The sequence below is a fragment of the Furipterus horrens genome, unplaced genomic scaffold, assembly GCF_987537825.1.
Source record: "Furipterus horrens unplaced genomic scaffold, mFurHor1.1.pri manual_scaffold_1, whole genome shotgun sequence".
Lineage (NCBI taxonomy): Eukaryota > Metazoa > Chordata > Mammalia > Chiroptera > Furipteridae > Furipterus > Furipterus horrens.
The window spans coordinates 44,838,075-44,864,913 of NW_028327171.1; the positions used below are offsets into that span (position 1 = coordinate 44,838,075).

At 44.1% G+C, this 26,839-nt stretch overlaps 2 protein-coding genes across 3 annotated transcripts in view; both read right to left on the reverse strand.

The window, feature by feature from the left end:
- Nucleotides 1-22: 22 nt before the first annotated feature.
- MAP6D1 (MAP6 domain containing 1) lies at nt 23-7,152 on the reverse strand. The gene is made up of 3 exons (XM_090274577.1): nt 6,739-7,152; nt 1,963-2,080; nt 23-1,393 (listed from the first exon to the last, which is right to left on the reverse strand). Exons 1-3 carry the CDS (start codon nt 7,116-7,118, stop codon nt 1,313-1,315), a joined length of 579 nt encoding a protein of 192 aa, XP_090130703.1. The 5' UTR covers nt 7,119-7,152; the 3' UTR covers nt 23-1,312.
- Nucleotides 7,153-10,422: 3,270 nt separating this feature from the next.
- PARL (presenilin associated rhomboid like) overlaps nt 10,423-26,839 on the reverse strand; it is a 28,173-nt gene continuing 11,756 nt past the window's right edge. For both annotated transcript variants that reach the window (XM_090274589.1, XM_090274599.1), the window contains 6 exons: nt 22,009-22,104; nt 21,297-21,446; nt 20,909-20,979; nt 14,118-14,219; nt 13,883-13,980; nt 10,423-10,752 (listed from right to left, as the gene is read on the reverse strand). In XM_090274589.1, coding sequence (XP_090130715.1) covers nt 10,641-10,752; nt 13,883-13,980; nt 14,118-14,219; nt 20,909-20,979; nt 21,297-21,446; nt 22,009-22,104 — 629 coding nt within the window. In that variant the 3' untranslated portion in view covers nt 10,423-10,640. The remainder of the gene's footprint in view (nt 10,753-13,882; nt 13,981-14,117; nt 14,220-20,908; nt 20,980-21,296; nt 21,447-22,008; nt 22,105-26,839) is intronic.

Sequence of the window (26,839 nt, forward strand, 5' to 3'; positions counted from 1 at the left end):
ACCAATGGCAGAATGAAGGAAGTCGTAGGAGAAAGTGCCCGTTTATAATTTTAGAGAAACAAGAAATTGAAACAGTACATTTTTGCATTTCAGTAAACTCTTCAGAGTGTTCGGTTAATGTGCTCATTTCCCACAGAATGCCCAGCAGGCAGTCTCTTTTCTCTTAGAAATATCTAATAAGCAAGCCAATGAAGTGAAAGAATAGAACCCTTTGTGTAAGCATACGGGTTTGGTTTTCCCTTTCCACTGATCCTCAGAGCTGGTGCTTCTGAGGGTTTGCCCCCTTTACAGCCTGAGCTGGAAACACAGCCCCACCTCCCCTCTGAGGTGGTTCTAAGACCCGAATACCACTTTTGGGGCTTAAGTAAGTGCTTCAGGCTAGAGCCACTCGGGGACTGGAGAGAGATAAAGACCCAAAGGGAAATGCTCCTGTTTTCTTATCAAAATTGGCCTAACCTCCTGGTCACGAGCAGAGTGGGCATGGCGGTAAAGGCTGGTCTTTCAGGGACTGAGGCTAATGCTACGGTCTTCTTAAAAAAGCTCCCAGTTCTGAGAAAGTGGATGGTAGTTGCCTTCAAGTTATTGATATGTTAACGGGAAAAAAATGGAATTGGCAGTAAAATGTGGGGCTCAGAAGTCTTCCACTGGGTAAATAGCGTTCATTTGTTCACTGCTTCAAGCACTCATCCCAGGAAATACTAACACTTTTAAAACATAAGGGGTCTTGGTCATGAAGAAATTATGTCTTTGAAATTAAAACCCTGTGACTGGAACTCTTCTTTTGGAAACTACTTCCTGGTTATTATGAATAACATGCAGGTGATAACCTAAGAGTTCTACAACTTGAACGTGTAGCCAAGGACAGTCTTTTCCTTGGGTTACCCTAGGTCATAAAATTACCATGCAGTCTGGAAACAAAGTAGACGTGACTGGTTCTTTCAAGGACCTGTTATGTCCATATGCCTCAGTGCCCCCGGAACAACCAGTTCAGCTCACAACAGAACTGATCCTCAAGTTCTTCAGATTTAAAAACTGAAAGATGTACGAAAAAGGCAATTTAAAAACCGGAATCCACACTTCTCAAGGAAGAAGAGGATGGCTGAAGTCCAGAGCTGAGCTGGGTGGTCCCCATCTGTGCTTCTGCCCTGCACAGGCCTGCAGCCCGTGGGCAACTTGGGGAGGGAGACATGGCCCGCGGTGAGAAAGGGCCCTCCCCTCAGATAGCAGGGGACTGTCCGGTCCCAAGATCTCAGGCCCGTTCCTTGGTGCAGCGGCTCTGACCCCCCAGGTGGTGCTCTCCACTGTTGGGCAGTCATACGTTGAGGATCCGGGGAGCTGAAGCCTGAAAAATGGCTGAGGGGTTAGGAGCAAACTTCTTCCTCACCTCAGGGACCTGGAAAACGAAACATGGCCACATATCACTCGGCCTCTTCCTCTTCTTCCTCCTCCCAGTTCCAGAAAAATAATTCCTCTTTGTCTTCCAAGAGTGGAGATGACTAAACTGAAGGGTGTGGGGGACCCTCTGCAGTGGGTAGGGTCACTGCATTAGTAGGTCAAACATGGCACATGAGCCTTCCATTCTGCTCCTTGAAGCCTTCCTGGGGTGGAATCAGGAAGCTGAATAGTCCTCCCCTCCCTCCATCTTCGCTTCCACAAATGCCTGTCACTACTGCTCAGTGGTCAAGGGAAAGACTGGGACTTAGAAGGGAAAGAGGCCCTGCTCACCAGAGAAGCCAGCATTAGGGGGACACTCACCTGGCCAATAACAAAGAAGGGCCTTGCTTTACTATTGGCTGGGGGACGATGTGGTTTTTGGGACACTGCTGCCCTGGCCATAATGCCATTTTACACCATTAAATCTGACTTGAGTCCCTAATCTGGGAAAGGCCTGGTCCCACACCCCTTGCAGCCAGCCCTGCAGACCCCCAGCCCCTCGCACTACAGCATCAGCTTACGGCTGACCTGGAAGCTAGCGCCAGGGCTGCCATCCCATCTGGAGCTGTGGGTTGTGATGACTCTGGTGGGTTTTGCCTTTGTGGATCTTGACGGCTTCACTCCAGTCCAGGCCTGGAATTCCTGTCTGGAGCAGAGAACACAGTCATGGCCCTGCAGAGGGTCAGCCACCCCTTCCCCTGACTGAGGGCCGCTGCCCTCGCCCTGTACCTCTTGGAATATTCCTGGCTGTGCCCACTGCTGAAATCCTGCTTCAGCTCCAGGTGCTCATTTTTCTCTTTACACTAACAACTAGCAGCCCTGGCCGGTGTGGCTCAATTGGTTGGAGCATTGTCCTGTAAACCAAAAGGCTGGGGGTTTGATTCCTGGCCAGAGCACATACCTAGGTTGAGGGTTCAATCCCCAGTTGGAGCACATATGGGAGGAAACCAATCGATGTTTCTCACATCTATGTCACATGCTCACACCCTCCCTCCCTCTCTCTAAAATTGATAAACATATTTAAAAACAAAAACAGCCCTGGCTGGTGTGGCTCAGTAGCTTGAGCACCAGCCTGCAAACTGAAACCTCAGGTTCAATTCCTGGTCAGGGCAGATGCCTGGGTTGCGGGCCGGGTCCCCAGTTGGGGGTGTGTGAGAGGCAGCCAATGGATGTATCTCTTGCACATCAATGTTTCTCTCCCCCTCTTTCTCCCTCCCTTCCCATCTCTCTAAAATAAGTAAATAAAATCTTTAAAAACAAAAACAACTAGCTGAGGAGATGAACTCTGCAGCCTGGCTCTCTCCTCCACTGTGAAGTCTGCTCACCTGACTCATCCCCCAACCCCCAATTAAAATGTAGTGGAAACTTAACTCCCGTGTTGCAGATGAGCTGCGGCAGGGAGTTAGGAAGGCGCTCAGTCAGCACCTGGGTCTTATTCATCCCAAACTGCAAGCACCTGGTGTGTGTTGGGTCTCAGAGACAAAGCAAGTCCCAGCCCTTTCCTCCGGTGCTCCCTGTATTGTCTCTGGGCCACTTTCAGGGAGCCCTAGAGGCCCAGAACCAGTGAAGGTCGCTCATTTCCAACACGCGTCACTTGCTGATGGCCCTATGTCCAGAGAAGGTGCTGGCCTGGACAGCGCCCAGCACAGCAAAGCCCTGCATACCTGGTTCCCAGTGAGAAGGAAAAGAAGGCTCAATATTATGTTTAGTTTCTTGATGATTTGTGTCATTAACTCCTGCAGAAGAGAATCAATCATACTGACCATCACAAAAGCCTACAAGACGGTCTGGCTTTTTTGCACGGCTCTGCGCCCAAGCATGGGTGCAGGGAGGGGCGGTGGTGTGCCGCAGGGAAGCTGGCACCACTTCCCTCCTTGTCCTCGGAGTAGCATTCTTTTGATGAAGACTTAATTCCTCAACTCCTCTGAACAAAAAAGACCTATTTTAAATACCAACTCCACGACTAGCCAGTGAGCTTAGGAAGACAGAGACCGGTCATGTCCACAGGCGTACCTGGCCGAGGCCGTGTTCTGTGGAAGAGTGTCCAGCTGGCTGGAGCAGCACCCACATGCGAGCTGGACCCACGCCTGTCTCATCCCACCCAGAGCTCTGGCTGGGTTTCAGGCTCTGAGGTCAACAAAGCTGCCTTTTCTCCTTGGCAGCGGCACAGCTGGGCCCCACAGGGCGGGTCGCGTGTGCCGGGAGCAGCTGTCTGTGGTCAGCACTCAGATGCCAGGAGGCAAGCTGGGCCAGGGTCCTAGGAGATCATTTTTGCTCCTGAGGCTGCAAGGTTCCAGAGACCGGCTGCCTGAGCCATCTGCTGCTCTGTTTCTCCTGGGGAAGCAGGTCCTCCCCTGGGTGTGCCCTTCTGTCCCCAAACTGAGCTGGGCCTTGGGCTTGGCATCTCAGGCTGCTGCCCCAGGGCAGCTGCAGGCTTCCCGTAGCAGGAAGCAACCAGAGCCAGTGGCCAGAGTATTGCCTTTGGCAGCTCCTGGAGCAGGGCTGGGGCTGGAGCCCAGCTGAAGGCGGGCTGTAGCAGGGACATAGAAGGGATCGAAGGTGGAATCAGCAGGACCTGGGGACTGCTCAGGAGAGAGGAAGGCAGACCAATGTCTCTGGTCAAGAAGATAATAGCTCTGACCAGTGAAACTCAGTGGATTGGGCTTGGTCTGGGAAAGCAAAAAGCTGTTGGATCAATTGCTGGTCAGGGAACATGACTGGGTTGCAGGCTGGTCCCTAGTTGGGACGCGTGTGCAAGGCAACCGATCGATGTACCACTCTCACATCGAGGTTTCTCTCCCTATCTTTCTCCCTCCCTTCCCCTCTCTCTAAAAATAAAATCTTTAAAAAAAATATTTGGTCTCTGAGGCAAGATGCACTTGGGTTCCACTTCCTGCTCTGTGGGAGGTTGTGCCAGCCCCTCAAGTTCCTCATCTGTAAAATGGGGATGGCAAGAACTGAACTGATTCCAGAGGATCACTGGGAAGTCTTGGGGAGATAATCCATGGGAAGTCCTGAGCCCGGTGCCCAGTGCATGCTAAGAAGAGTGATAATGAGTGCCTGTCATGTCACTGGAGCTGGGAGGACCAAGCAGGACTTTCAGGCCCGCCATCTGCTCACCATGGGTGAGGGACCCCTTCTAAAGCCCAGCCTTTGCTTGAACATCCCGGTGAGGAGAGCTCAGCACCACGTGAGGCAGCTGCCCCATCGACAGTTCTGTTTATTAGAAAGCGCTTTCCTCCCTGAGCTGAAGCTGCTGCCTTTTCCTGCTCCTGGCACCTAGAACATCAGCCACGGGAAGGCACTGCACACCCAGGACCTCAGGCCCCCCCAGACCTCGCCGTTCAGGCCCCTCCAGCTGGCTCAGGGTCCCATAGTGCAGCAATCAGCACTGACCCCCTCCTGCCCTGCCCCCGACACTCCCTCAAGCTGAGAGCATGTGTCCCTGAACACAGGCCCAACCTGCAACAACCACTCCCTGTCAAGTTCTTAAAAAGTGAAGGCCCGTGAAGGAGCCTCTGGGGAGTTGGCATGTTCTGCATGTCTTGATAATGGTGGTGGTGCCCAGGCTTACACAGAAGTCACCCAGCTGTACACTTACAGTGGATGCATTTACTGTCTGGAAATTGTACCTCAATACAGTTGATTCAAAAATAAAACTGAGGTGCAAAGTTCATAGCCCTTTACTCCTTTAATTCCACATGTAGGAATTTATACTAAAGAAATTATGATAGGAGCAAAGATGTAGCTATAAGGATGCTTATCACAGAAGTTTTTTTTTCTAAAAAATTGTTTAATTTTAAAAGGTAACACCTGTACTTTTTTTTTTTTAAGGTAATAGTCCAAGAGACAGAGTAGAGTGAAAAGTCACTCAGTCTCTTTCCTCCCTGGGCAGGATCCATCCATCCTCCTCACCCCTCTACCTCTCTCTCTCTCAAAGGTTACTATTCATCCAGAGAGATTCTGTGCTTGCTTGAGTAGATATGTGTAGATTTGTGTATTTCGATACCTCTTTCGAAAAGGCAGACAGTAGTAGGCATGCTGTTTTGCGTGTTGCTGGTTTGACGTGGACCTATTTTCTTCTTAATTTTTATTTATTGGTTTTAGAGAGAGAGGAAGAGAGAGAAGCATTGATTTGTTGTTCCATGTAATTATGCATTCATTAGTTGATTCTTGTACGTGCCCCGACCAGGACTGAACCTGCAACCTTGGGTATGGGGACAGTACTCTCTAATCAACTGAGCTATTTGGCCAGGGCTTGATGCGGACCTATTGAAGAGCTTCTGTTATCAGTGCATTCTGGGCTTCCCAGTAGCCCATCCTATGGCGGAGCTATAATTAACCAGTCCCCTCCATCAGCAGGACAGTGGGGTTGTTTCCATCTTTTGCTGTACGATGTTGCAACAGACCTTATGTTCCTTAGCTCCAACCCACATGGGGGAAATTCCCAGAAGCGAAGCAACTGGACCAAAGGAATAGCATTTGTAATAGCCCCAGACTAGAATATTCAATGACATGAGAGTACATTTATAGTATTTAGAGGTAGATAGATAGATGCATATCTATAAGATAAAATACTTCACATTTCTTAAAAATCATGTTGTGTAAGAACATCTAGTAACATGCACAGACATCCACACGTATACAGTAAGAAGCGAACCCTGTAATAACTATAAATGAATATGCACTCAAATGCATGTTAGGGATTAGAAGGAACTACCAGATCGGGATGCGGTTATTTCTGTAATTTCCAACTTTTCTACAGTGAGTATGTCTGAGTTTTGTAAGGAGAGAAAGAAGGGAGAAAGCCCTCAGGTGTCCAGGGGCCAAGCTGGGGGTGGGGGAGCTGGGCATAGGGAGCACCCACAGACCTGTCCTCAGTGAAAGCCAAGTCACCGGCCCTCAGTCAATAGGATCCCCAGGGGACCATCCACTAGGGAACCCTGCTTGGGCTTCACCACCAACCCCGGGCAGAGAGCACTGGCCAGAGAAAGCTCAGGCGGTGGGCCTGCGCTCACCCCTCCGATGCTGGGCCCACCTGGTGGAAGTTGAAGGCAAGCAGATCTTAACTCAGTCGGAGGCAGAGCTTTCACACTCGTTGCAGCCCAAGAAGGGAGCGGGCTGGGAGTGAGGTAGTGAGCTCCTCGTTAGCCCGAGGTGCTCGCTCATTCACTCTGGGACTGGTCGGGAAGCAGCGAAAGAGACTCCTGCAGGGGATGACCTTCGAGGCCGCCAAAGTCGTGTATGTGATGGGCGCTCTCTCTCTCCCACCCATCCTGGTCCTCACGGCTCCCAGTCCCGTACCTGTACGACGTGGTCGCTGCTGCAGCCGCGTCCGCATCACCGATGGGGAGCACGTAGATCCCCTGGACAGGAGATGCGGGGGACTTGCCCCTGCGGCCGCCTGCCCCCGGCCTGCGCCCCTGGGTCGCATCTCTGGGTCTCGCGGGCGCGGGCCACACGCCGAAGTCCCGCTGGTACTGAGTGAGTGGCACGTCCCGGCCAGGGTCCCGGATGCCTGCGGGGGACGCGCCCCTGCGCGAGGCGGCACCTCCAGGACCCGGTTCCTGGCTCTCGAGGTCCGAGTAGTTGTGCAGGGTCAGAGGCACCGCCACGTCTGAGCGGTCCAGCTGATTCCAGCGCCGCGCCAGGCAGCAGAGGCGGCTGATGCAGGGCCACGCCATGCCGGCCCGGGGCCCGCCGCTCAGCTCCCCGCGCTCCGGCTGCACCGCCCCTGCCCGGCGTGTCCGCCCCCGCGATCCCGCCCCGCGCCGCCGCAGCGCCGTCCCTGGGCCGGGGGTGGCCACGTAGGAGGGGTAGGACTCGGTGACAGCCTGGGGTGGGGGGTGGGACGCTGGGACACGCGTGTGCACACTGGAGCGGGGCGAGGGACAGGGAACAGCGCGCAACCGGAAGGGCGCTGAAGCGGGGATGGGGGAGATGAAACCTCCTGGAGGCACTGACAAGGTCCAACTTTTAGATGTTTCATAATTTAACCCCAAGTTTCCTTATATCTTATAAATCAGGCCTGGCTACTTAAGAGAGGGTGAGGGTCGGATGATGAGATTCTTGCGGATCGCCCCCAGTCAGCCCTCGGGCAGCCTGCCTCCGCCCCCGCGCGGCTGTTCCTCTCGGGGACCGCCCATGGCTGCCGCACTTGTGCCAGGCTGCACCGTGGGGGCTCGCAGTCGCTCAGGGCAGGTGCAGTGATGAGGGGTCACAGGAAAATCTTGGGGCCATGCTTCCCAGAGAACACGTGTTTGAATCACCGGGTGAGTCACCCAATTATTTGCCTTTACATGCTAAATTTGTGACAGCCAATCCGGTTTTCATTGAGAATTGGCATTAGCCCTCAACCGACCTCTCCCGGCGTTCTAAAATCCCTAGTTTTAAAGCACGGTCGAAGGCTTTATTTAGTTTATAAAACTGCCACAAACCCTCGGCCACTAGTGGGCCTACATTCCTGTTTTATTGCAAAAGCTGAATTTGGGTAACACTCCAGGCTATACTGCATGCGAGTATCAGAAACAACTCCCTGGGCTCACTCAAAGGTTTCCTGAATATCTGACCCATGGCCTCCGTGAGCACTGCAGACAATTACACTAATAATGCTAATGAAACAGCACTAATTATCCAGAGCTCCACTTCAAGCATATACTTGGATGGCATCCAAGGTATTGCACCTCAAAGCCCACTGCAGTACAGCCCACCCCCACCCCCCCACCCCCAGTTACAATGCCGGCTCCTCTTCCAAACCACTGCCTGACTTAGCTTGAAGTCACAGCAAAGTGACACAATGCCCAGGCCAGGCCATGGCCCAAGAGGGTCCAGAAGAGTATACTGTGGAAGACACTGGAAGGTACAGCTGCCTTTATGTGATCTCTGTACCAGGCCCTGAGGTTAGCCACCGAGATTTGGTGACTAAAATACTCAGTCCTGCGGGGGGGGGGGGGGGGGGGACGGGGGACGGCGACGACAAAAAACAAAAAGCCAACAACAAAAAAAGCAGCTCTTCTGTTTACTTCATTCATCAAACAATAAAAGGACTGAGCTCAAACTGCTTGGAGCAAAGGAGGGTAACTGGACCAGCCAGAATGCAGGGTCCCAAGGTTCAGGGCTTCAGCCAGAGGCAGCGGGAGCAGACCACGGATGGCCTAGGAAGCCCTAAGTTTTTTACAGGCAACGACAGGGAACGACTGAGGTGTTTTTAGCACTCTGTGGCCATGTGGAAAAGTACAAGGACATTTTACAGACCAGCTGGAGAACAGTCTCCACAGTCCAGGTTAGAAACGAGGGACTGAACTAAGATAGGGCCCTCGGAGTGGAGAGGAGGAGCTGGATTCCAGAAATAAGATGTGAGAGGAAAATCCAGAATGGCTTCCAGGTTTCTGGCTTCCAATTGGCAATATCACTCCTTGAGCCAGCAGTTATATTTGAGGTGCCTGCAGAGTGGGGTCCCAGCCCCTGGAACCCTATAGTTAGCATATGAAGATATTGAGTCCAGAGCTCAGAAGTCACGCTCATGATGATGACTGAAGCCACAGTAAGTGGGGAAGACAGAGCAGTAACAGGTGCATTTCTGGGGATGCCACACTTAGGAGGCAGCACAGCTAAAGGCACACGAGCCAGGCAGAATACGTCCTTGAGGTGATCAAGTGTCAGCAGAGAAGCAGACACGATAAAGTCAATGCCTGAGTGGGCAGACGGGAGCAGAGATAATTGGCAAAGCTGTGGGCAGTTAAGTTAGGGCTTGTGCTTCCAGAGCTGGGTGCTGACCTCCACGGCCTCTCACAGCGAAGAGGATGTACTGGACAGAGAAGTGCTTTAGGGACTTGATCTTCTAAATGCTCCTCTCCTAACCAGCACAAAGCAGGGAGACTTTTCCTGATCTGCTCCTGGCAAGCCATGAATCTCATTTTGGACTCCCCATGAAATGTTCATGTGATCTCAGCCTCCCATCCCACCTCTGAAAAGCACTTCTTGCCTCATCTGTACACACAGGGTTGCCAGCATCATGTATTTCAAAAAGTGAAAGCACAGCACTGTGACCTCAGGCAGTTCCCACAGTGACTGCCCTGGTTCCTTCCGGGCAAAATGAGGACTGGGTTAAAAAAATTCTTCCTCCTGGAAGTGACACTGGTTTAAAACCAGAATAGAACCTTCTATCTGGTAAGAATAACTGGTACTTCACAGTAGAAGAGTCTGGCTTAGTGGGAAAAAGATTTGAATAAATGACAAATCCTGGACCATCCCTATGTTCTGGGGACAGGCTGCCAGTCAGCTTTCCACAGTGTAAGGTGGGTGTGACCCACTGCCTCCCAAAACCCAGCGCCCCATGCCCAGCACCTGGTAAGCCAGTGCCTTCACTCCTCTCCAGTGCAAGCTGTAAGATCTGGAGAGGCACTAAAACACTAAAAACTCTCCTGTAAATCTGCTTAAGAAAAACTTAAATTCTCAAATTCCATTTCCTGGAAATACTTCTCAATCATGAAGGCAAGTTAGTTCCACAAAAGTGAAGCTACTTATGATGACCACTGCCTGCTCTTTCAGTAAGATGCTTCAATTCAAAGAATGGTCATTTTCAAATGTAAGATGAAATTAGGCTCAGACTCAAGTCCGAATTTATCCAAGATGCTTCCTTTAAGTCTTAATTAAGCTACAATTTTAACCCAGAAAGCAAAAACCTAAACACAGCCTTTTTTATATGTCACTTACTACCAGGAAACATTACCTTTCTTGGGAAAATTTGGAAAATACTGCAGCTATTGTTTCAGACCATGTCAGAGAAAGATACACAACTTTTATCTGTTAATCAACCCAAGAAAGGGGTAGGTAGGTACAAATAAATGCTTAGCAGAGATTCTAGAAGGCCATTGTGCAAAAACCTGGGAGCCACTCTAGATTTCCCTCCAAGACTCCATCAGGTTGGTCCCTGTGCAAGATTCCAGGGCTGCATTAGTGCTCCTCAAAAGAGACACACACCCTCTGTTTACAAACTAGAGATAGAAACCTTTATTTCACAACTTTGTCCTAGTTCACTTTCTAATGAGACACGTACTGAGGACGCAGTTTACAATGTGGGGAAAGCTATAGACACTGGGTGTCTCCCGGCAGGAGCGAAGATGTGGGCACTCCACTCCAGAGCCGATGCGCTCCTGGGGCTCTCGGGCCATGGACCAGATGACCGGTATCATCCAACCCCACTTTCACTTAGAGCCACCTCCTTTTTTGGGGCCGTTAGTCCTCATTTCATGCCAAATTTTCACTAGAGGCTCCCTGTTCTTCCAAATGAGTTCATGACCATATGTAATGTACCATCTAGGGAAAAGAAAAAAAAGCAGGCCCAACATTCAAACAGTGTGACATTCAAATGGTTAAGTACAATGATGATATCAAATTGACATTTAAAAAATTTACTATATAGCTTATTAAAATAGCTAATTTATTCAATATAAATCTGAGTTACCTTTAATATATGGAGTATGTAAAAGATCTAAGTAGGGTGAGACCACATGTGACTGATCTGAACAGTGGAAGTACTTCACACACACTACTTGGGATTCACCCCATCTCTGCAAGTTAAGCATCACTTTTCCTGTTACAGACACGAGGAAACCAAGTCTGAGAGAAGGTAATGTGCCCAAGGTGCTAATAGCAGGTCAGACCGATACTAAGCCTGGTGAAAACATTCACAAGTAGTTTACCAGTGATGGCTAATAAATGCTTTTCATCATTTCCACCTGGCTACACAAGGGTTGTGTGCTGAACCAAATTCTGCCCATCTTTCAAATTACAGTTCCAATCCCCACTCTCCTGTTAAAAACTGCCTACAAAGGAACCTGAAGCAATGAGCTGAGCAAGCTGAAGCACAGAGAGGTTTAGTAACTTAACTTGCTCATATTGCACAACTAGGAATCTCCAGAACTCAGACTAGAACCAAAGTCTGACTCCAAAACCAGTGCTGTGACCACTGTGCTGTTGCAGCACTAGGGAGCATCTACTATAAACTGAAGAACAGAGTGAGTGACAGATGAGAAGGGCCTGCTTTTGAGAAGCTGAGAGGTCGAGGTTCTGCAAGACCCAGTGCTCTACCCGAAAGCAGCACAGGCTGCAAGTGCAACTCAGAGGCATGAACCTCCTGTCCCGGGCTTGGGGAGGCTTGGAGGGCTACCTGGATGAGGTGGGGTTGATCTGAAATGGCTGTTTTGAAATCTTTTATTTTTGCCCTAGTCTCCCCAGATTTCTTGTCCCAAGGCAGAGACCAGATTTTGTTGATCTTTGTATCTCCCAGACACCTGACTAAAAAAAAATGCTCTATTTGCTTTAAGATCGGTATCAGATTAGCAGTTTAAGGTTTTACCATTTTTAAATGTTCTATTTTTTGTAAGGTGACTAAATTGTACCTAAATCTTAATATTCACTCAAAATAGTTAAAATCCGATCATAAAAAGTGACCATTAAAACTTTGAAAAATTAATAAGATCAGTAAACTCACAAAAAGAAAAAAAATGATATTAAAAGAAATGCAAGTTAATACGTATTTAACAGAATTCTTGGACTTAAGAGTCAAATTCTGTGGTGAACTCAGAACAAGAGAAAAAGTGCAACTAAGATTCAAATGCAATTATAAAACTCTTGCAAGAAATGAATCACCTGTCAGATACTCTCCATTAATAAAGTGTTCATCCCAAAATTTTTTAACCTACTTATTTTGAGCAGAGAGTCAAATATTTTAATCTTACAGGTACACTGTTCTGATTATACATGTAAGTTAAAATTTGGCTAAATTTAAATTAGGAAAACACTTCAAAACAATTTTTCTCTTTTTCTTTTTGCAGCCTCAGTCTGATGCTGTCTAAAACTCAAGCTCTGCAATGACTTTGTAACCTTGAACAAATCCACTTCTTTAAGCAGTTTCCTTTCTATAAAATGGACTACCTCACAGGATTTTAAAGAATTACTTATTACAATCAGTCCTTAGCTCAGGCATACAGCAAATATTCAATATATGTTAGCTATTATTATTGCAACAGTACAAAATGAAGACCATAAAAATTGGTGAGGGACATAAAGTCAAGGAAATGTGCAGCACACTAATGGAATCTACCACTGTGAAGATTTCTAAATCTAGATTAAAGGTGAATTCTGGATGACTGAGATAGAGTAAATGAAAGAAGGTAGAATTAGAAACAGCAAAGAAAAAGGATTCCTCTGTGTTTCAGATCCTGGACTATAAAATGCATTTGATCCAATTATTTTCAGAATGGAAAAAGGTCATCTAATTATAGTTCAGAAGAATAAAAACCTGCTGGGGAGAAGATGCTTTAAGTATACATGGAAGGATAAAACAGAACCCTTTCTCATCAGTCTCTCTGTTTCTCATCCTGTAATACCAGGTCAGTTTCTACTATTTATAATGTGTTGCTGCCGTTAAAGCTAGAACTCACATATGCTATTCTTTAATCATCACTGAAAATTAAAAATGGCATTTAATTCTACCGCCTACTGGGCAAAACTGCTCCACTTAGATGTTTTTACTTTAAAAAATAAAATTAAAAAAACTTAAGTTTTCCCATTGCCATGAAATGAAGTAAAAACCAAGTACGGGCAAAAGGCAGCATTTATACAAGAAAGCTAGGCCATCAGGGGACCCCACACATCAGACAGGTGGTAACTCTGCTACAGGAACTCCGGTGGTCAGATGGGCTCTGGGAGTCCTGAGGGAAGTTCTGCGACAGAGACTGTTTCAGGCAAAAGAACACTGTCTGAAGCACACGTGGAAGATCAGTCTGCACCACAATGCAACTGTACTCAACATGGTATGACAGGGCTTGGGAGGAGGGTTGAACTCTCTGCTCTGCTACTTAAGAGCTGTTTGACCCGAGGAAGAGCACTTCGGAGCCCACCCATAAGATGGAGGAAATAACAGTGTAATGTGAGGTAGGCTCAGCGCCTGCCACACAACAGATGCTCAGTAAGTGCTCACCAGCGGTTTCTGATGCTCAGCCTGGCACGCGCGTGCATGGACACTCACTGCAGGCAGAGCACAGCTCTGCACGCTCAGTGTGCACCTAGCACCCAAGGGATGGAAGTCAGGGCTGGGTCTGGGCAGGGGAGAGGAGGCCTGAGACTGGGGAAAGGAGATGTCAGCCCAGACTGGGGGCTGGAGAATAGTCTCCAAAGGGGCTAGGAGTCATGACAGGTCAGGAGTCGGGGTGACCTGAGGTTAACAGTAGGGTCTCTCTCTACAAAGGACGTAGGCAGGGGCAAGGCTGATATTCTCATGCCCCACCTCACACGGCAAAACTGGGCAAGGCCAAACCATGTTGCAGATTCCTCGCCCTCCCAACCCCACTTGCCCCCCCGCCGTGTACTCTGCCTTCCTTAGCAGTGCGAGAGGAAAAAGACCTGAAAAAGCTGTATAGCGACCAATTATACTCAAACTTACATTCCAAAAAGAGCTCCCCCAAGATGTGCGGCATGATCAAAAAATTTCCATCCCAGGATCATTCCTGCTGTATCCATGGCAATAATGGCTTTTAGGGCCTACAAGCCAGCAAAAGAGAACATAACTGATACAACTTTGACTCCTCCAGCACTGACATTTCTTATTTAAGGACAAGAATTCAAGTCAATATAAAAACATCACCACTCCCCACACTTTACTTTGTGAAAACACTCACATTCCCTGCCGTGAACGTGAACATTGGAAGGAAGATAATAGCAAGCCTGCCTTCTGGGATCTTGGTGCAGACAGCTGCGAGGACTGTCATGATGGCGCCCGACTGCAAGTTAACACACGTGAAAATGTGAAAAGTCTCAACATGCAACTGCTTAGTGACCACAATATCTAAAGTAGCAATACTTTCCCAGAAACTTAATAAGCCACAAACTTCTACGTGAACACAAAGTTTAAAAGTTTTTGGTAACTAATATACAAAATATTGGGCAAAGGGGTTCCAAGTCCATCACACAGTAACCACCTGGCAAGGATTTAACTACAGGCAATGAGATGTGGAACAACCAGCATGTGAGTGCTTAATGAACTCCAGAGACAGTGTTAAACATGTCAAATGCATCATTTCACTTAATAACGAAAAAAGAACTTCTTGAACTTCAATAAAACTCCCCAACCAGAGAGTGAGCATGAATTACCCAAAGAAACTCACGTGTGGGATTTAAGTAGACTCCTATAAGTGATGTGTATATACTGCAATACGTAGAGCAGCCACTAAAAATGTTATATAAGGAGATACACTCAAAACGCTACAGATACATCAAAATGGAATTCCAAATGAATCTGCTGTAGTGACCATTTTATTTTACTTGAAACCTTGTAAAAAAGACTAAGGAACCCTGGCTGGTGTGGCTCAGTGGATTGAATGCTGGCCTGCAAACCAAAAGGTTCCTGGCTGGATTCCCAGTTAGGACACATGTCTGGATTGTGGGCTGGGGGCCTGTGAAAGCCAACCAATCAGGGGGAGAAATGGGGAAATGGTGCAGGGATTAAGAAGCATAATTGGTAGGTACAAAATAGACAGGGGGAAGTTAGAATAGTATAGAAAAGGATGAAGCCAAAGAACTTATATGCACGACCCATGGACATGAACTAAGTGGCGTAGGATTGCTGGAGGGAAGGGGGGTACTGGGTGGAGAGGAGTAAAGGGAAAAGAAATTGGGACAACTGTAACAGCATAATCAATACAATATACTTAAAAAAAAAAGCCAACCAATCAATGTTTTTCTCCCTCTTTCTCCCTCCCTTCCCATTGCTTTAGAAGTAATAAAATCTTTTTAAAAAAGAAAAAAGAAAAGACTAAACACATTTCTATAAGAGACTTCACTTTATGTACAAGTTAAATCAATGAAATTATGGTAACAGATTATCATAATACTGGCAAACAAATTTGGTCTACAAATTTACAACTTCAAGTGAAAAAAATTTCTGTAACTTTTTAAAAAAAGATTTTACTTTTGAAAGGAGGAGAGGGAAATATTGATGTACAAGAGGAACATCGGTCACTTGCCTCTCACACACCCCCATGGGGGACCTGGCTCGCAACCCAGGCATGTGCACTGACTGGGAATCGAATTGGCACCCTTTCGGTTTGCAGGCTGGTGCTCGATCTACTGAGCTACATCAGCAAGGGCCTCTGTAACATTTTAACAAATACTGTCTCCTACAACAAACATTTGATTATCTTTGCCATCTCAAGATGAAGAATTATGTTCTGCAGAAAATAAACTTTGAGAAGCAGATTAGAGAAAAGCTTCCTGCTAAAAACTAGTAAGAAACTCATTTTAATGAGGTTCATAATATGCACAGCTCTAACAAACCCTTACCAAAATCTAGTACCCTTAACAAATTCTTGCTCTCTAGTGCCAACATGGTAATTGACAAATATTCTTTAGCAGTCTCCTTCATCTTTTAACAAAGGATTATGATGAAGACATTAAGACTAATACTTCATATTTTCTAACACAATTTTATGATTAGTGCCTCCCCCACCGTTTTTTCATTAAAAATACATTATACTTGGTTATTTAGTTTAATTTTAACCAAGAATGAATGAGAGTATTTGGGGATAATAATTATCCTGCTGGGGCTCTATAGGATTTTGATAAATAGGAACTACCACTTCCACATCTCTTACTACATGTTCCTTACTACGCTAAGCATGCTAGACACCCTTGCATTAAAAATAAAAAATAGATGTGTTATCCCCATTTTATATGGGAAAACTGAGGTTCAGAGAGGTTAAGTAATATGTCCTAGAAATCACAGACAAGTGGCAGAGCTGGGATTCACACCCAGTCTAATTCCAATACCATGCCGCCATCCTCTGTTCACCCTTGACATCACTTTCTTAGGTGCAAAGGGCAAGTAACAATTGTCTGAGGACACATCAAAATACCCTCCCAGGTTCTTTCAGCTTATGAGAAAGTCTCCCTACACTCAGACCGCCGCCCCCCGCCGAGTTATCTGGAAAATACTCAGCCCTTTCAGAGTGTATTAGATGTGTGTATGTTTCTCCCCAACTAAACTGAACTCGAAGTCAGAGTTCACATTTGAGTCATGCCAGTGGTCTTCACTGCCTTCACATAACAGATGCTTGCTTACCTGATGAATCAGGTACAGAATGGAAACTGAAATATATAAATTATACCAGCACCAAATTTATATGGAAAACAAAAATTCCATCAAGGAATAATGGGACTTAACGAGGGGGGACCAAAAAGAAACTGCAATTTATTTATAAAAAACTGTATTTTTCCCTGGCTGGTGTGGCTCAGTGTACTGAGCACTGGCCTGTGAACCAAAGGGTCGCCAGTTCAGTTCCCAGTCATGGCACATGCCCGGGTTACAAGCCAGGTCCCCAGTTAGGGGTGCATGAGAGGCAACCACACACTGATGTTTCTCTCCCTCTTTCTCCCTCCCTGCCCCTCTCTCTAAAAATAAAATCTTTATTTTTAAATTGTATATTTATTATTACATGTTTAAACTTCAGTCACCTTCAAAGTACTCTCCATTTGATGCAATACACCTATCAAGACATTTATTCCATTGCTCAAAAGTTTTTAAACTCTACTCTGATGCCTTTTAGTGCTTCTGCCATTTTTTGTTTCACCCCTTCCATGCTCACAAACTATTTCCCTTTGAAAACTTTTTTCATAGAGAAAACAAAAGAAAGTCACCCAGGGCAAGATCAAATAAATAGGGAGGGTGGGCCATGGGGGTCATGCTGTTTTTGGTCAAAACTGCTGAACACTCAGTGCGGTGTGGGCAGGTGTGCTCGTAAATCACCCATCATGAATGGGCAAACACATTAAAAGTCTTCAAGAAATATTCACTGAAGCTGAACACAACCTCTCACAACAATGTCAGCTGGTACACTGATACAGGTGGTTCCTAGAACACTCACCTACCAGGGGAAGCCTGTATTACAAGGGGCCCACCCTCCAGAAGATAATCCATTTGGGGGTGAGGGAACCTCCTTGTATGTTAAGAAAGGCATGTAGATCATAGAACAATATAAAGACCTGATTAGGAAAAGTATACAAAATTCTGAGGAATACAGAAATCATGGGGTGATTATTTTACATAAGCACTCTTTTCTAAGTTATCCTTTTTTGAGTTGCTGTAAATATGAAATCTATCTGAATGCATTTAAGTCATTAGTATTTAAATATGTACACAATGAATGTGTATTCTTTAGAGAAATATTACACAAATATTTCTATATGCCTAGAAATCAGCCATGAAATTCAAAAGAAAGTACATAGGTAATTTAATTTTTTTAAGGCTTCTGGAACATACAGGAATTTTGATCAACTTGCTCACTGGCTGTATCCCCAGCTTATAGTACAATGCCTAGCCATCTAACCTGCAAAGCAGATACTCAAATATAGTCTAGACAGATAGTATCAGATTCGAATCTGTAATTAGTTAGAACTTTCCAATGCTAGATTAGGCTTTCTGGTTTATAGGGATCAGACCCAATGTTCTGACTACTCATTTAAAAAAAATTTAAATTATAGTTGATATACAATATTGTATTAGTTTCAGGAGCACATGATGATTCAACATGAAGTGATCACCACAGTTAAGTCTAGTAACCACCTGTCACTGTAAGTGGTGATTATAGTAATGACTGTACACCCTATGTGGTCCATTTCATCCCCTTGATTTAGCTTATACCTGGAAGTTTATACTTAATACCCTTCCCCCTTTTCACCCATCCCTCCATGCCCCACCCCCACTTTGTTCTCTGTATTAGTTTCTCTTTTGTGTTTTTTGTTCGTTTGTTTTTAAATATGCATATAAATGAAATCATATGGTATTTGTCTTTCCGTTCAACTTAGTGCACTTGCTGCAAATGGCAAGAATTCATTCTTTCTAATGCCTAATATTCCATTGTGTATGTGTGTATACAGATACATAATTGCATCTTCTTTATTCATTCATCTCTTGATGGACACCCACGTTGTTTTCCTATCTTCTTGATTACTCTCAATATGTACTCTCTTCCAGTCAGCATATAAAAATGGTCAATTGTTAAAAGCTATAGCCTCAAATTTTCAAGGCTTTACAAATGTATAAATTCTAGATATAGATTAGGTTTTAAATATTTTATTGATTATGCTGTTACAGTAGTCCCAACTTCTTTTCCCTTTGCTCCCCTCTGCCCAGTACCCGATTTCCCTTGAGCAATCCCACCCCTCTTAGTTCATGTCCATGGGCTGTGCATACAAGTTCTTTGGCTTCAGCCTCACCTATATTATTCTTAACTTCTCCCTGTCTATTTTGTACCAACCAGTTACGCTACTTAGTCCCTGCCATCATTTCCCCATTTCTCCCCTTCACCCCTCCCAGCTGATAATCCTCCAAATGAGCCCCATACCTATGATTCTGTTCCTATTCTGGTTGTTTGCTTAATTTGTTTTTGTTTTAGGTTCTGTTGTTAATAGTTGTTTGTTGTCATTTTAATGTTAAAAGATTTTATCCTTTTTCTTAAATAAATCCCTTAACATTTCATATAATAAGGGCTTGCTGATGATGAATTCCTTTAGCTTTACCTTGTCTGGGAAGCACTTTATCTGCCCTTGCATTCTAAATGATAGTTTCGCTGGATAGAGTAACCTTGGTTGTAGGGCCTTGCTTTTCATCACTTTGAATACTTCTTGCCTGTAAATTTCTTTTGAGAAATTAGCCGGTAGTCTTATGGGAACTGCTTTGTCGGTAACTGTTCTTTTCTCTTGCTGCTTTTAAAATTCTCTCTTTATCTTGAGTCTTTGGGTTTTTAATTATGATGTGTCTTGGTGTGGTCCTCTTTCGGTCTAGCCTGTTGGGGACTCTCTGTGCTTCCTGGACTTGTATGTCTAGTTCCCTAGCCAAATTTGGGGAGTTTCCCTTCATTATTTTTCACATAAGTTTTCAATTTCTTGCTCTTCCTCTTCTCCTCTGGCAACCCAGTGATTTGGATGTTGGTGTGTTTAAAGTTGTCCCAGAGGTTCCTAAGCCTCTCCTCATTTTTTTCAATTCTTGTTTCTTCATTCTGTACTGGTTGCTCCAAAATCCTTGATTTGAACCCCGGTTTCCTTCCCTTCAGCACTGGTTTCGTGTGGCTTTTCCTGTTTCATTTAGCATGGCCTTCACTTTTTCCCTTATGCATTTGCCATACTCAAGCATATTTGTCAAGCCTGTCAGCATCTTTATCACCAGTGTTTTGAATTCTGTGTCTATTAGGTTGGCTATCTCCTTGTTGCTTAGTTCTCCCACTGGAACCTTGATCCGTTCCCCCTTTTGGGCCATACTTCTGTTTCCTCATCTTGACAGGCTCCTGTGTTTGTTTGCCTCTGTGTTTTAGGTAGAGCTGTTACACCTGTTACGTTGTATGGGGCAGAGCCTTTGGTATTTGTCAGTACAGGGCAACCCCTTTCACCATGTTGTGGTGCTGTATGTGGGGGAGGGGCCTGAAAGGGAACAATGCTGCTTGCTCAGCACTCACCCCTTTTCCAAGCACTTCTCACACTTTCCATATGGGACTGGTGTCTCTCTAGCTGTTGCCCTGGTTGTGGTGCTTGCAGTGGGTGGGTATGCAAAAGTTCTAGGACCATGGGGCCCTCTAAACAAATGGACTCTGCTAAGAGACTGGCAGTTTCCTCCTCCATCCCAATCCCCCGTAGTTTGCACAGTCAGAAGCAATGAGGTTTTATTTTCGCTGGTGCTAGAAGCATGAGCTGCATAGTCTGATCTAGTGCTGGGAGCACTCCACAGGTGTCCCTCCCTACTTTTTTTAAACATGTGACTGTGCTTTTCACCAGCAGGCCACAGCTGCTGCTGCCGCCACCGCAGCCACACGGCGTCCGCTCTGCCCCGGCTCCACCCCTCCTACCTGTCTGGATGAGTACTTCTTCTTTATATTTTTGTTCATTGGACTTCCATGCAGCTTGACTTTCTGGAACTTCTGGTTGTCTCGTTTTAAGGTAGTTGTATTCCTTCTTAGTTGTGGAGGGAGACTCAGTGTGTCTACCTATGCCTGCCTCTTGGCTGGAAGTCCAGTAGAATTGTTTCAATGTTAATTTCCTGGCTTTGATAATTGTATAATCCTTCTGTAGTTAACAGTAGGGTGAAGGGTATATAGAAACTCTCTGTACTAATTTTGTCATTTTTTTGTAACTATAATTATTTTAAAATGAAGTTAAAACCTAAATTAAATTTTTTATTTTTTATTTTTTAAATTTATTTTTAGCGAGGGAAAGAGAGGGAGAGAAACATCAATGTTCAAGAGCTACATCAATCGGTTGCCTCTAGTGCATCCCCATCTAGGGACCTAGTCCACAACCCAGGCATGTGTCCTAACTGGGAATTAAACCAGTGACCCTTCAGTTCGCAGGCTGGCACTCAACCCACTGAGCCACACTAGCCAGGGCTTAAACCTAAATTAAAAAAAAATTAATTAGAGATACTTACTGCTCCAAGTGATGGTCCGTATCTTCCCGTGGCAACTTTACACACATAACTGACAAAATTGGAAATAACACCTGAGAAATAAGTCACAGTTCAGTAATTTTAGTGAGGCATTAAAATGGTTTCCATATCTGATCTCCACCCCAGAGACTAACGTGTCACACGGGTTTCTACCTAGGTCACTGTGAGGTGCAAGCATGAGTACCTATTCTGTCTATCGCTTCAGATATTCTGTAGGGAAAGAAAAGCCTGACCCACTGCACAACTTGCTGAATGACATAGGGTCATTTACTTTACCTCTCAGTTACCACTTTCCTCACCTATAACATGAAGAGACTAGCTTCCAAACTCACCAACTGTCTGGGAATCCTTTAAGAATAAAGCTTATTACCTGCAGATAAGTACACTGCCATGAACTGCTCTTGACCCAAAATGTTCACTATGCTGGAGGAGAAGCTCCACAGAACATACATATTTGCTGCCATGTGGAACAAGGAGAAATGACTGAATGTTGACAGCAACATTGGAGAACAAAGGACCTCTACAAGAGAAAGAAAAACAAAGTCTGGTAATCATGGAAAAACTGTCTATTTGAGGTTTTTCATTATTACTATGAAATCAAACATGAGAAACAAAAACAGAACCAGTTAAAATGTTAAATAAGTTGGTTTAAGAGAGCATTTTTCAAAGTGATAAAAATATATCTTAAATCTCTTTTCTACTTATTAAGCAACAATAAAAATTCTCAGTTCTACGAAAGCAACTTGTCCTTACAGCAAAAGTTGGTTAGAAGAAAGAATTAGTAAATAATTTCAATTACAGACATGGAGTTGTACATAACGTCTCAAAAACTTGTAGTGATCACATATCTTAAGTCATTAAATAATATTTAGCTATCTACTACGTGCAAGGCACATTGTAGGTACCTGGGACATAGCAGTTAAGAGCTGAAGTTCCTGTTCTCAAAGAGCTTACAGTCTATCCTCTGATTTTTCTTATAACTGTTAACAAGAACTCATCCTTTTTATAGCATTTAAATTAATATAGAGCATATTTCTTTCACATTACCTCTATCTCAAAATAAAATCACGTGTTAGACTTACTTGAGGCTGGATTGGATGTGAAATATCTGATCATTGTCCGCTGTAGAGAAGGTACTCTCCATAAACAGAATACTATAACATTTGCAGCTATGATACCTACGAAGTAAATATTTATAGTTTAGGGAGGTTAAAAATAAGAGCAAAGAAAGTCTGTTTAAAAGTCCAACTGAATAAGATTTTCTACCATAATTATGTAAGGGTTTTATATCCTTGGGGAGAAAAAGGTGAGCTAAGGAAAGTAAGTGAAGGCAGTATTTTTAAGTATCGAAACTGTCACAGGCTGGTAAAGTCAGAGAATTCCTGAAAGACTGCTAATGCTTTAGAAGCTAACTTCCTTCACTCAGATCCATAGTTTATGTCTTCACAAGTCTACTCTTCTAAATCAATAATTAGATCTATAATTATTGTTTAAAATAATGTGCAGACTAGGACCTTTGGCCAAGAGGAGAAAAGCTATGTAACATCTGGATAGCTTATGAAACATCTATGATTATCTGTATAGAAGAAGATCCATATGTTTAAGACTCATTAGGTAAGAAGTCAGTAATAATCTGGAAGAATTTTGCAACTGCTTTCGAAAACATGTTTATATGTGAGAGTTGGGTGACTTTAATTTCTCTGCAAGAACTGATGTTACTAGAACTACTATTCAACTGAGTAGGTTTATTTAATGATAGAATTAACTATTTAGTCACAAAATTATTATTCTTGAAAACTACAAACTTTTAAAAATACATTAATTTTATGTACCAAAACTCCTTGCACATAGTAGACACTCACCTACTTAAGTTAAAGGCATTTAAACATTTATTCATTCTTTCAGTCTCTAGGCAACGGGCAGCTAGCCCTTTCAACATCTGCAATGATACTAAAGACTGATTCCAACAGTCTGGTAGAGGATTTATTTTAGAAGATATTCATTGTATAGTCCCTGTCAGCTGGCTCCATCTTGGGAGCAACCTTTGGCTTCCATATTGCTCACCCTCCAAGGCTCTTAGCTTTCCCTTGGCATTCCTCGTCTCTCCAGTGTTTGTTCTCTGGTTTGAGATAGGCAGGAAGGGAAACTACCACCGTCATGGATTCTAAGATATTTGTCCCATTTAATATCTGAAATCAGGATGCATCTTAAAATTAGTGGTGTGTCATAGATGAACTAGAAGCATTTTTTTCTTTCTCCAATGTAAATTAAATGGTGTTGTATTGCATTTAGCTGAATTGATTCCATCAATTTTATCAGATTCTTACCTAGTGGGACTGTGAGCTCTTATACCATCTTTGGCAAGAGGGACAATATTTATGGAAGGATGAGGAAAAGGAGACTGAAGCAAGGCGAGTATGAGCACTGAGGGTGCCTCCTCATGAGGAGCCCGGAACTCTGCGTGGGGCAGGTGAGCAGAGGAAGGGCAGAGCTGCCTCAGATGGAGGAAAAGACTCCTAACTAAAGGAAATGAGCAGTGATTAGTGTGGTCTGTACCAAGGTCTTTTTAGTATCTTTGGGGAGAGATAAACATCTTTACTACCCAAAGAACTCTGTTAGGTCCAGGCTGTTGTAGTGACTGAGATATATCAGAGTAAAAAAGAACTGAGAATAGTTTGGCCTAGGTTTCCATGATCAGAAACATACAGTCAGACAAATCAGTCAGAGCTCTGTCGTTTGCTCCAACTGTGATTCAATACAAAGAGAGCAAGATAGGGTTCCTGAACCTGCATGCCAGGATGAAAAATGGCAACTACTCTGCCTCCTCTACCAGTTCCTGAAACTGGTGACATACAGCACACATGTCTGGAAATCACAAGCACCACAACACTGTAGAGAATCGGAGAGCATCGCTGGCTAAAGAGACTATAACTAGAGAAAAGACTTGAAAACAGGAAAAATAACCAAATATATCAAAGTCAACAGGAGCAAAAGAGTTAACAATGCCAAGTTTTCATCTCAAATACAAAAAACCTTTCTGGTAAATTATGACAGACTGTGGCACTGATACACACTGTAGCCCAAACCCCTTACTTCATAGATCAGTGACCTATGATTAGGCATCCCATCAGTAAACTACCAAATAAACACACCCAATTATGTAAACAAACCACTATTATTCATTATAAACATACTAACAAATTAAAAAGAAATGAGAAAAGTAGCAGGTATTTTCTTTCTTTCGGTTTGACAGCCGAACAGATAAGAAAACTGTGGCTCTAAGAGGTACATGTTTTCAAAGATCCAAATTCCAGAATCCAAGCCAGAATTCCTAATCTATAGCTCTTTCTGCTAGATACATGGGTAGCCAAGAGGATTTCTTTTGACCTTGCCCACTCTAAAACTTCAGGGGCTAACAAGGGGCTCGTTCTCTGGGAAAGAGCACAGACTGTCCCCAAATAGTAGGTGATGAGAAGAGGATGTATGGTTATCCTAGACTTATGAGGCAGCGCAAAAGTGTGGGTAAAGGAATCCAGTAGAACTGACTTGTCCTACTTACACTATACCCCTGGCAAGAGGCCCAACCCTTAGCCTCAGTTTCCTCTTCCATAAAATGGGGTTAATAAAATCTACTTTAAAGAGTTGAATGACGTAGCGGTCACATAGTCACAACCTAATACATGAAAAATATGGTAGAAAGTGAATGGCCTTTGCAGGTCTGAATCCTAGGTATGTCACTTAGTAGCTTTGTGGCCTGTGGCATTTCATCCCCTTCACTTCAGTTTCCTCAGTTATAAAATGAACATAATACTCCTACACCTCACGAACATTGTAATGAGGCTTAAGTAGGATAGTACATATGCCTAGTATGCAGATGCTCAAAGAATAATTGTTTCTCCCCCTTCCTTCTCTTTTGAGAAACAGAACTGGAAAAGGATTCTGCTTGTACCTCCATTTAGAAGTGTTACTTGCCTCCTCCTGACTCAGTGACTTCTTGGATAAGCTTGGTGTTATTGATTTGGGAAGGCTGCGGCTGCCTAAGTGCCTACCTTTACCAAAAGTGATGTACTAGATTACATCGGTGAGAAAATGAAGAATGGACCTCCAAAAAATCTCTCCTTCATAAAAACGGTGAAAAAATTGGCAAAAATGGTCAGAATCCACTTTTTCAGAACTCCAGAAATTAGCCAAAGGCTTGCAACCATCCAGTATTTAAGAAAAATAGCAGAATCCTAAGAACAATGAGCTTGAGGTATTTTAATTGCCCTAGTCCCATGCCCAACTTTCCACCTATAAGTTATGCTTGAAAACAATCAACTTTTCCAGTGCAGCCTGGAAACCACAAGAGGTAACAGAGTGGGTACAGAACTCGTTCAAAGCCTCATTCCCATATAACTGTCCCTTTCCCTCCCTTCCCCTTTCTCTAAAAATAAATAAAATCTTAAAAACGAAAAGATAACACTGAGTTTCTGGGGGCACATGAATTTTGGGGGACACTATTCAATTTACTATAACTGATGAATTCTAGCAATCAAAGAACTGAAACCAACCCTTTTCAAATGCTTCCAAAAAACAGAAGCAGAAGGAACATTGCCCGACTCATTCAATGCAGCCAGTATTATCTTAATATCAAAACCAGCCCTAGCAGGATTGCTCAGTTGGTTGGAGCGTTGTCCCGTACACCAAAAGGCTGCAGGTTTGATCCCTGGTCAAGGCACGTATAGGAGGCAAATGAGCAATATACATCTCTCTCTATCTCTGTTTCTGTCTCAAAGCAATAAACATATCCTCCAGTGAGGATTTTAAAAAAAGACAGACATCAGAAGAAAACTACCCCTATACCTTATGAACATAGATGGAAAAATCCTCAAGAAAATATTAGCAAACGAAATTCAGCAGCATATAAAAGAGATTATAAACCACAATCAAGTGCAATTTATCCCAAGAATGCAAGGCTGGTTCAACATAGGATAATCTTAATAAAAGTAATACTCCATATTAACAAAGTTGGAGAACTCACAATTCCCAGTTTGAAAACTTACAACACAAGCTACAGTAATCAAGATTGTATGGCATAAGAGTAGATAAACAGATCAATGGAACAGAACTGAGAGTCCAGAAGTACATCCATACATCTATGGTCAACTGGTTTTTTAATGTGGTCCCAAGACAATTCAATGGTTAAAGAACAGGCTTTTCAACATATGGTGCCAGGACAAGTAGATGTACAAAACCAAAAGAATGGAACTGAACCACTACCTCAAACTAAATACAAACATTAACTCAAAATGAATCAAAGACCTAACTGTAAGAGCTGTAACTTAAAACACTTAGAAGAAAACAGGTGTAAATTTCTATGACTTTGGATTAGGCCACAGTTTCCTTGATGTAACCACTTAGAGAACAAGTAATAAGCCCCAGCCAGTGTGGTTCAGTTGGTTGGGCATTGTCCTGCGAACAAAAAAGTTGCTGGTTCAATTCCCAGTCAGGGAGTGTGCCTGGGTTGCAGGTTCGGTCCCCCAAGGCACGTATAGAAGGCAACCAAATCCATATTTCTTTCTCACATCAATGTTTCTCACCCTTTCTCCCTATCTTGCCCTCTCTCTAAAATCAAAAATAAAATAAAATAGCTAAAGAACAATAAAATAAAAAGTAGATGAAACAGACCTTGTCAAAATTTAAAATGGTAGCGTTTCAAAGAATACTATTAATAAAGTGACAAGACAACTCACAGAATAGGAAAAGTCTTTGCAAACCATATATCTAGTAAGTCTAGTATCTAGAATATATAAAGAACACTCAAACCTCAATAAAAAGATAAATACACATGAAAAGATGCTAGCATTACTAGTCATTAGGGAAATGCAAGTCAAAACCACAAAATGCCACTTGATACACATTAGAATGGATACT

What these genes read in the sequence shown, in the direction of transcription:
- MAP6D1 (XM_090274577.1), bottom strand. Translation starts at nt 7,118, where the DNA reads ATGGCGTGGCCCTGCATCAGCCGCCTCTGCTGCCTGGCGCGGCGCTGG. An exon ending in GCAGCGACCACGTCGTACAG is followed by an intron (nt 2,081 to 6,738) that starts GTACGGGACTGG and finishes TCTCTGCTCCAG; the next exon opens with ACAGGAATTCCAGGCCTGGA. An exon ending in GCCCTGGCGCTAGCTTCCAG is followed by an intron (nt 1,394 to 1,962) that starts GTCAGCCGTAAG and finishes TTCGTTTTCCAG; the next exon opens with GTCCCTGAGGTGAGGAAGAA.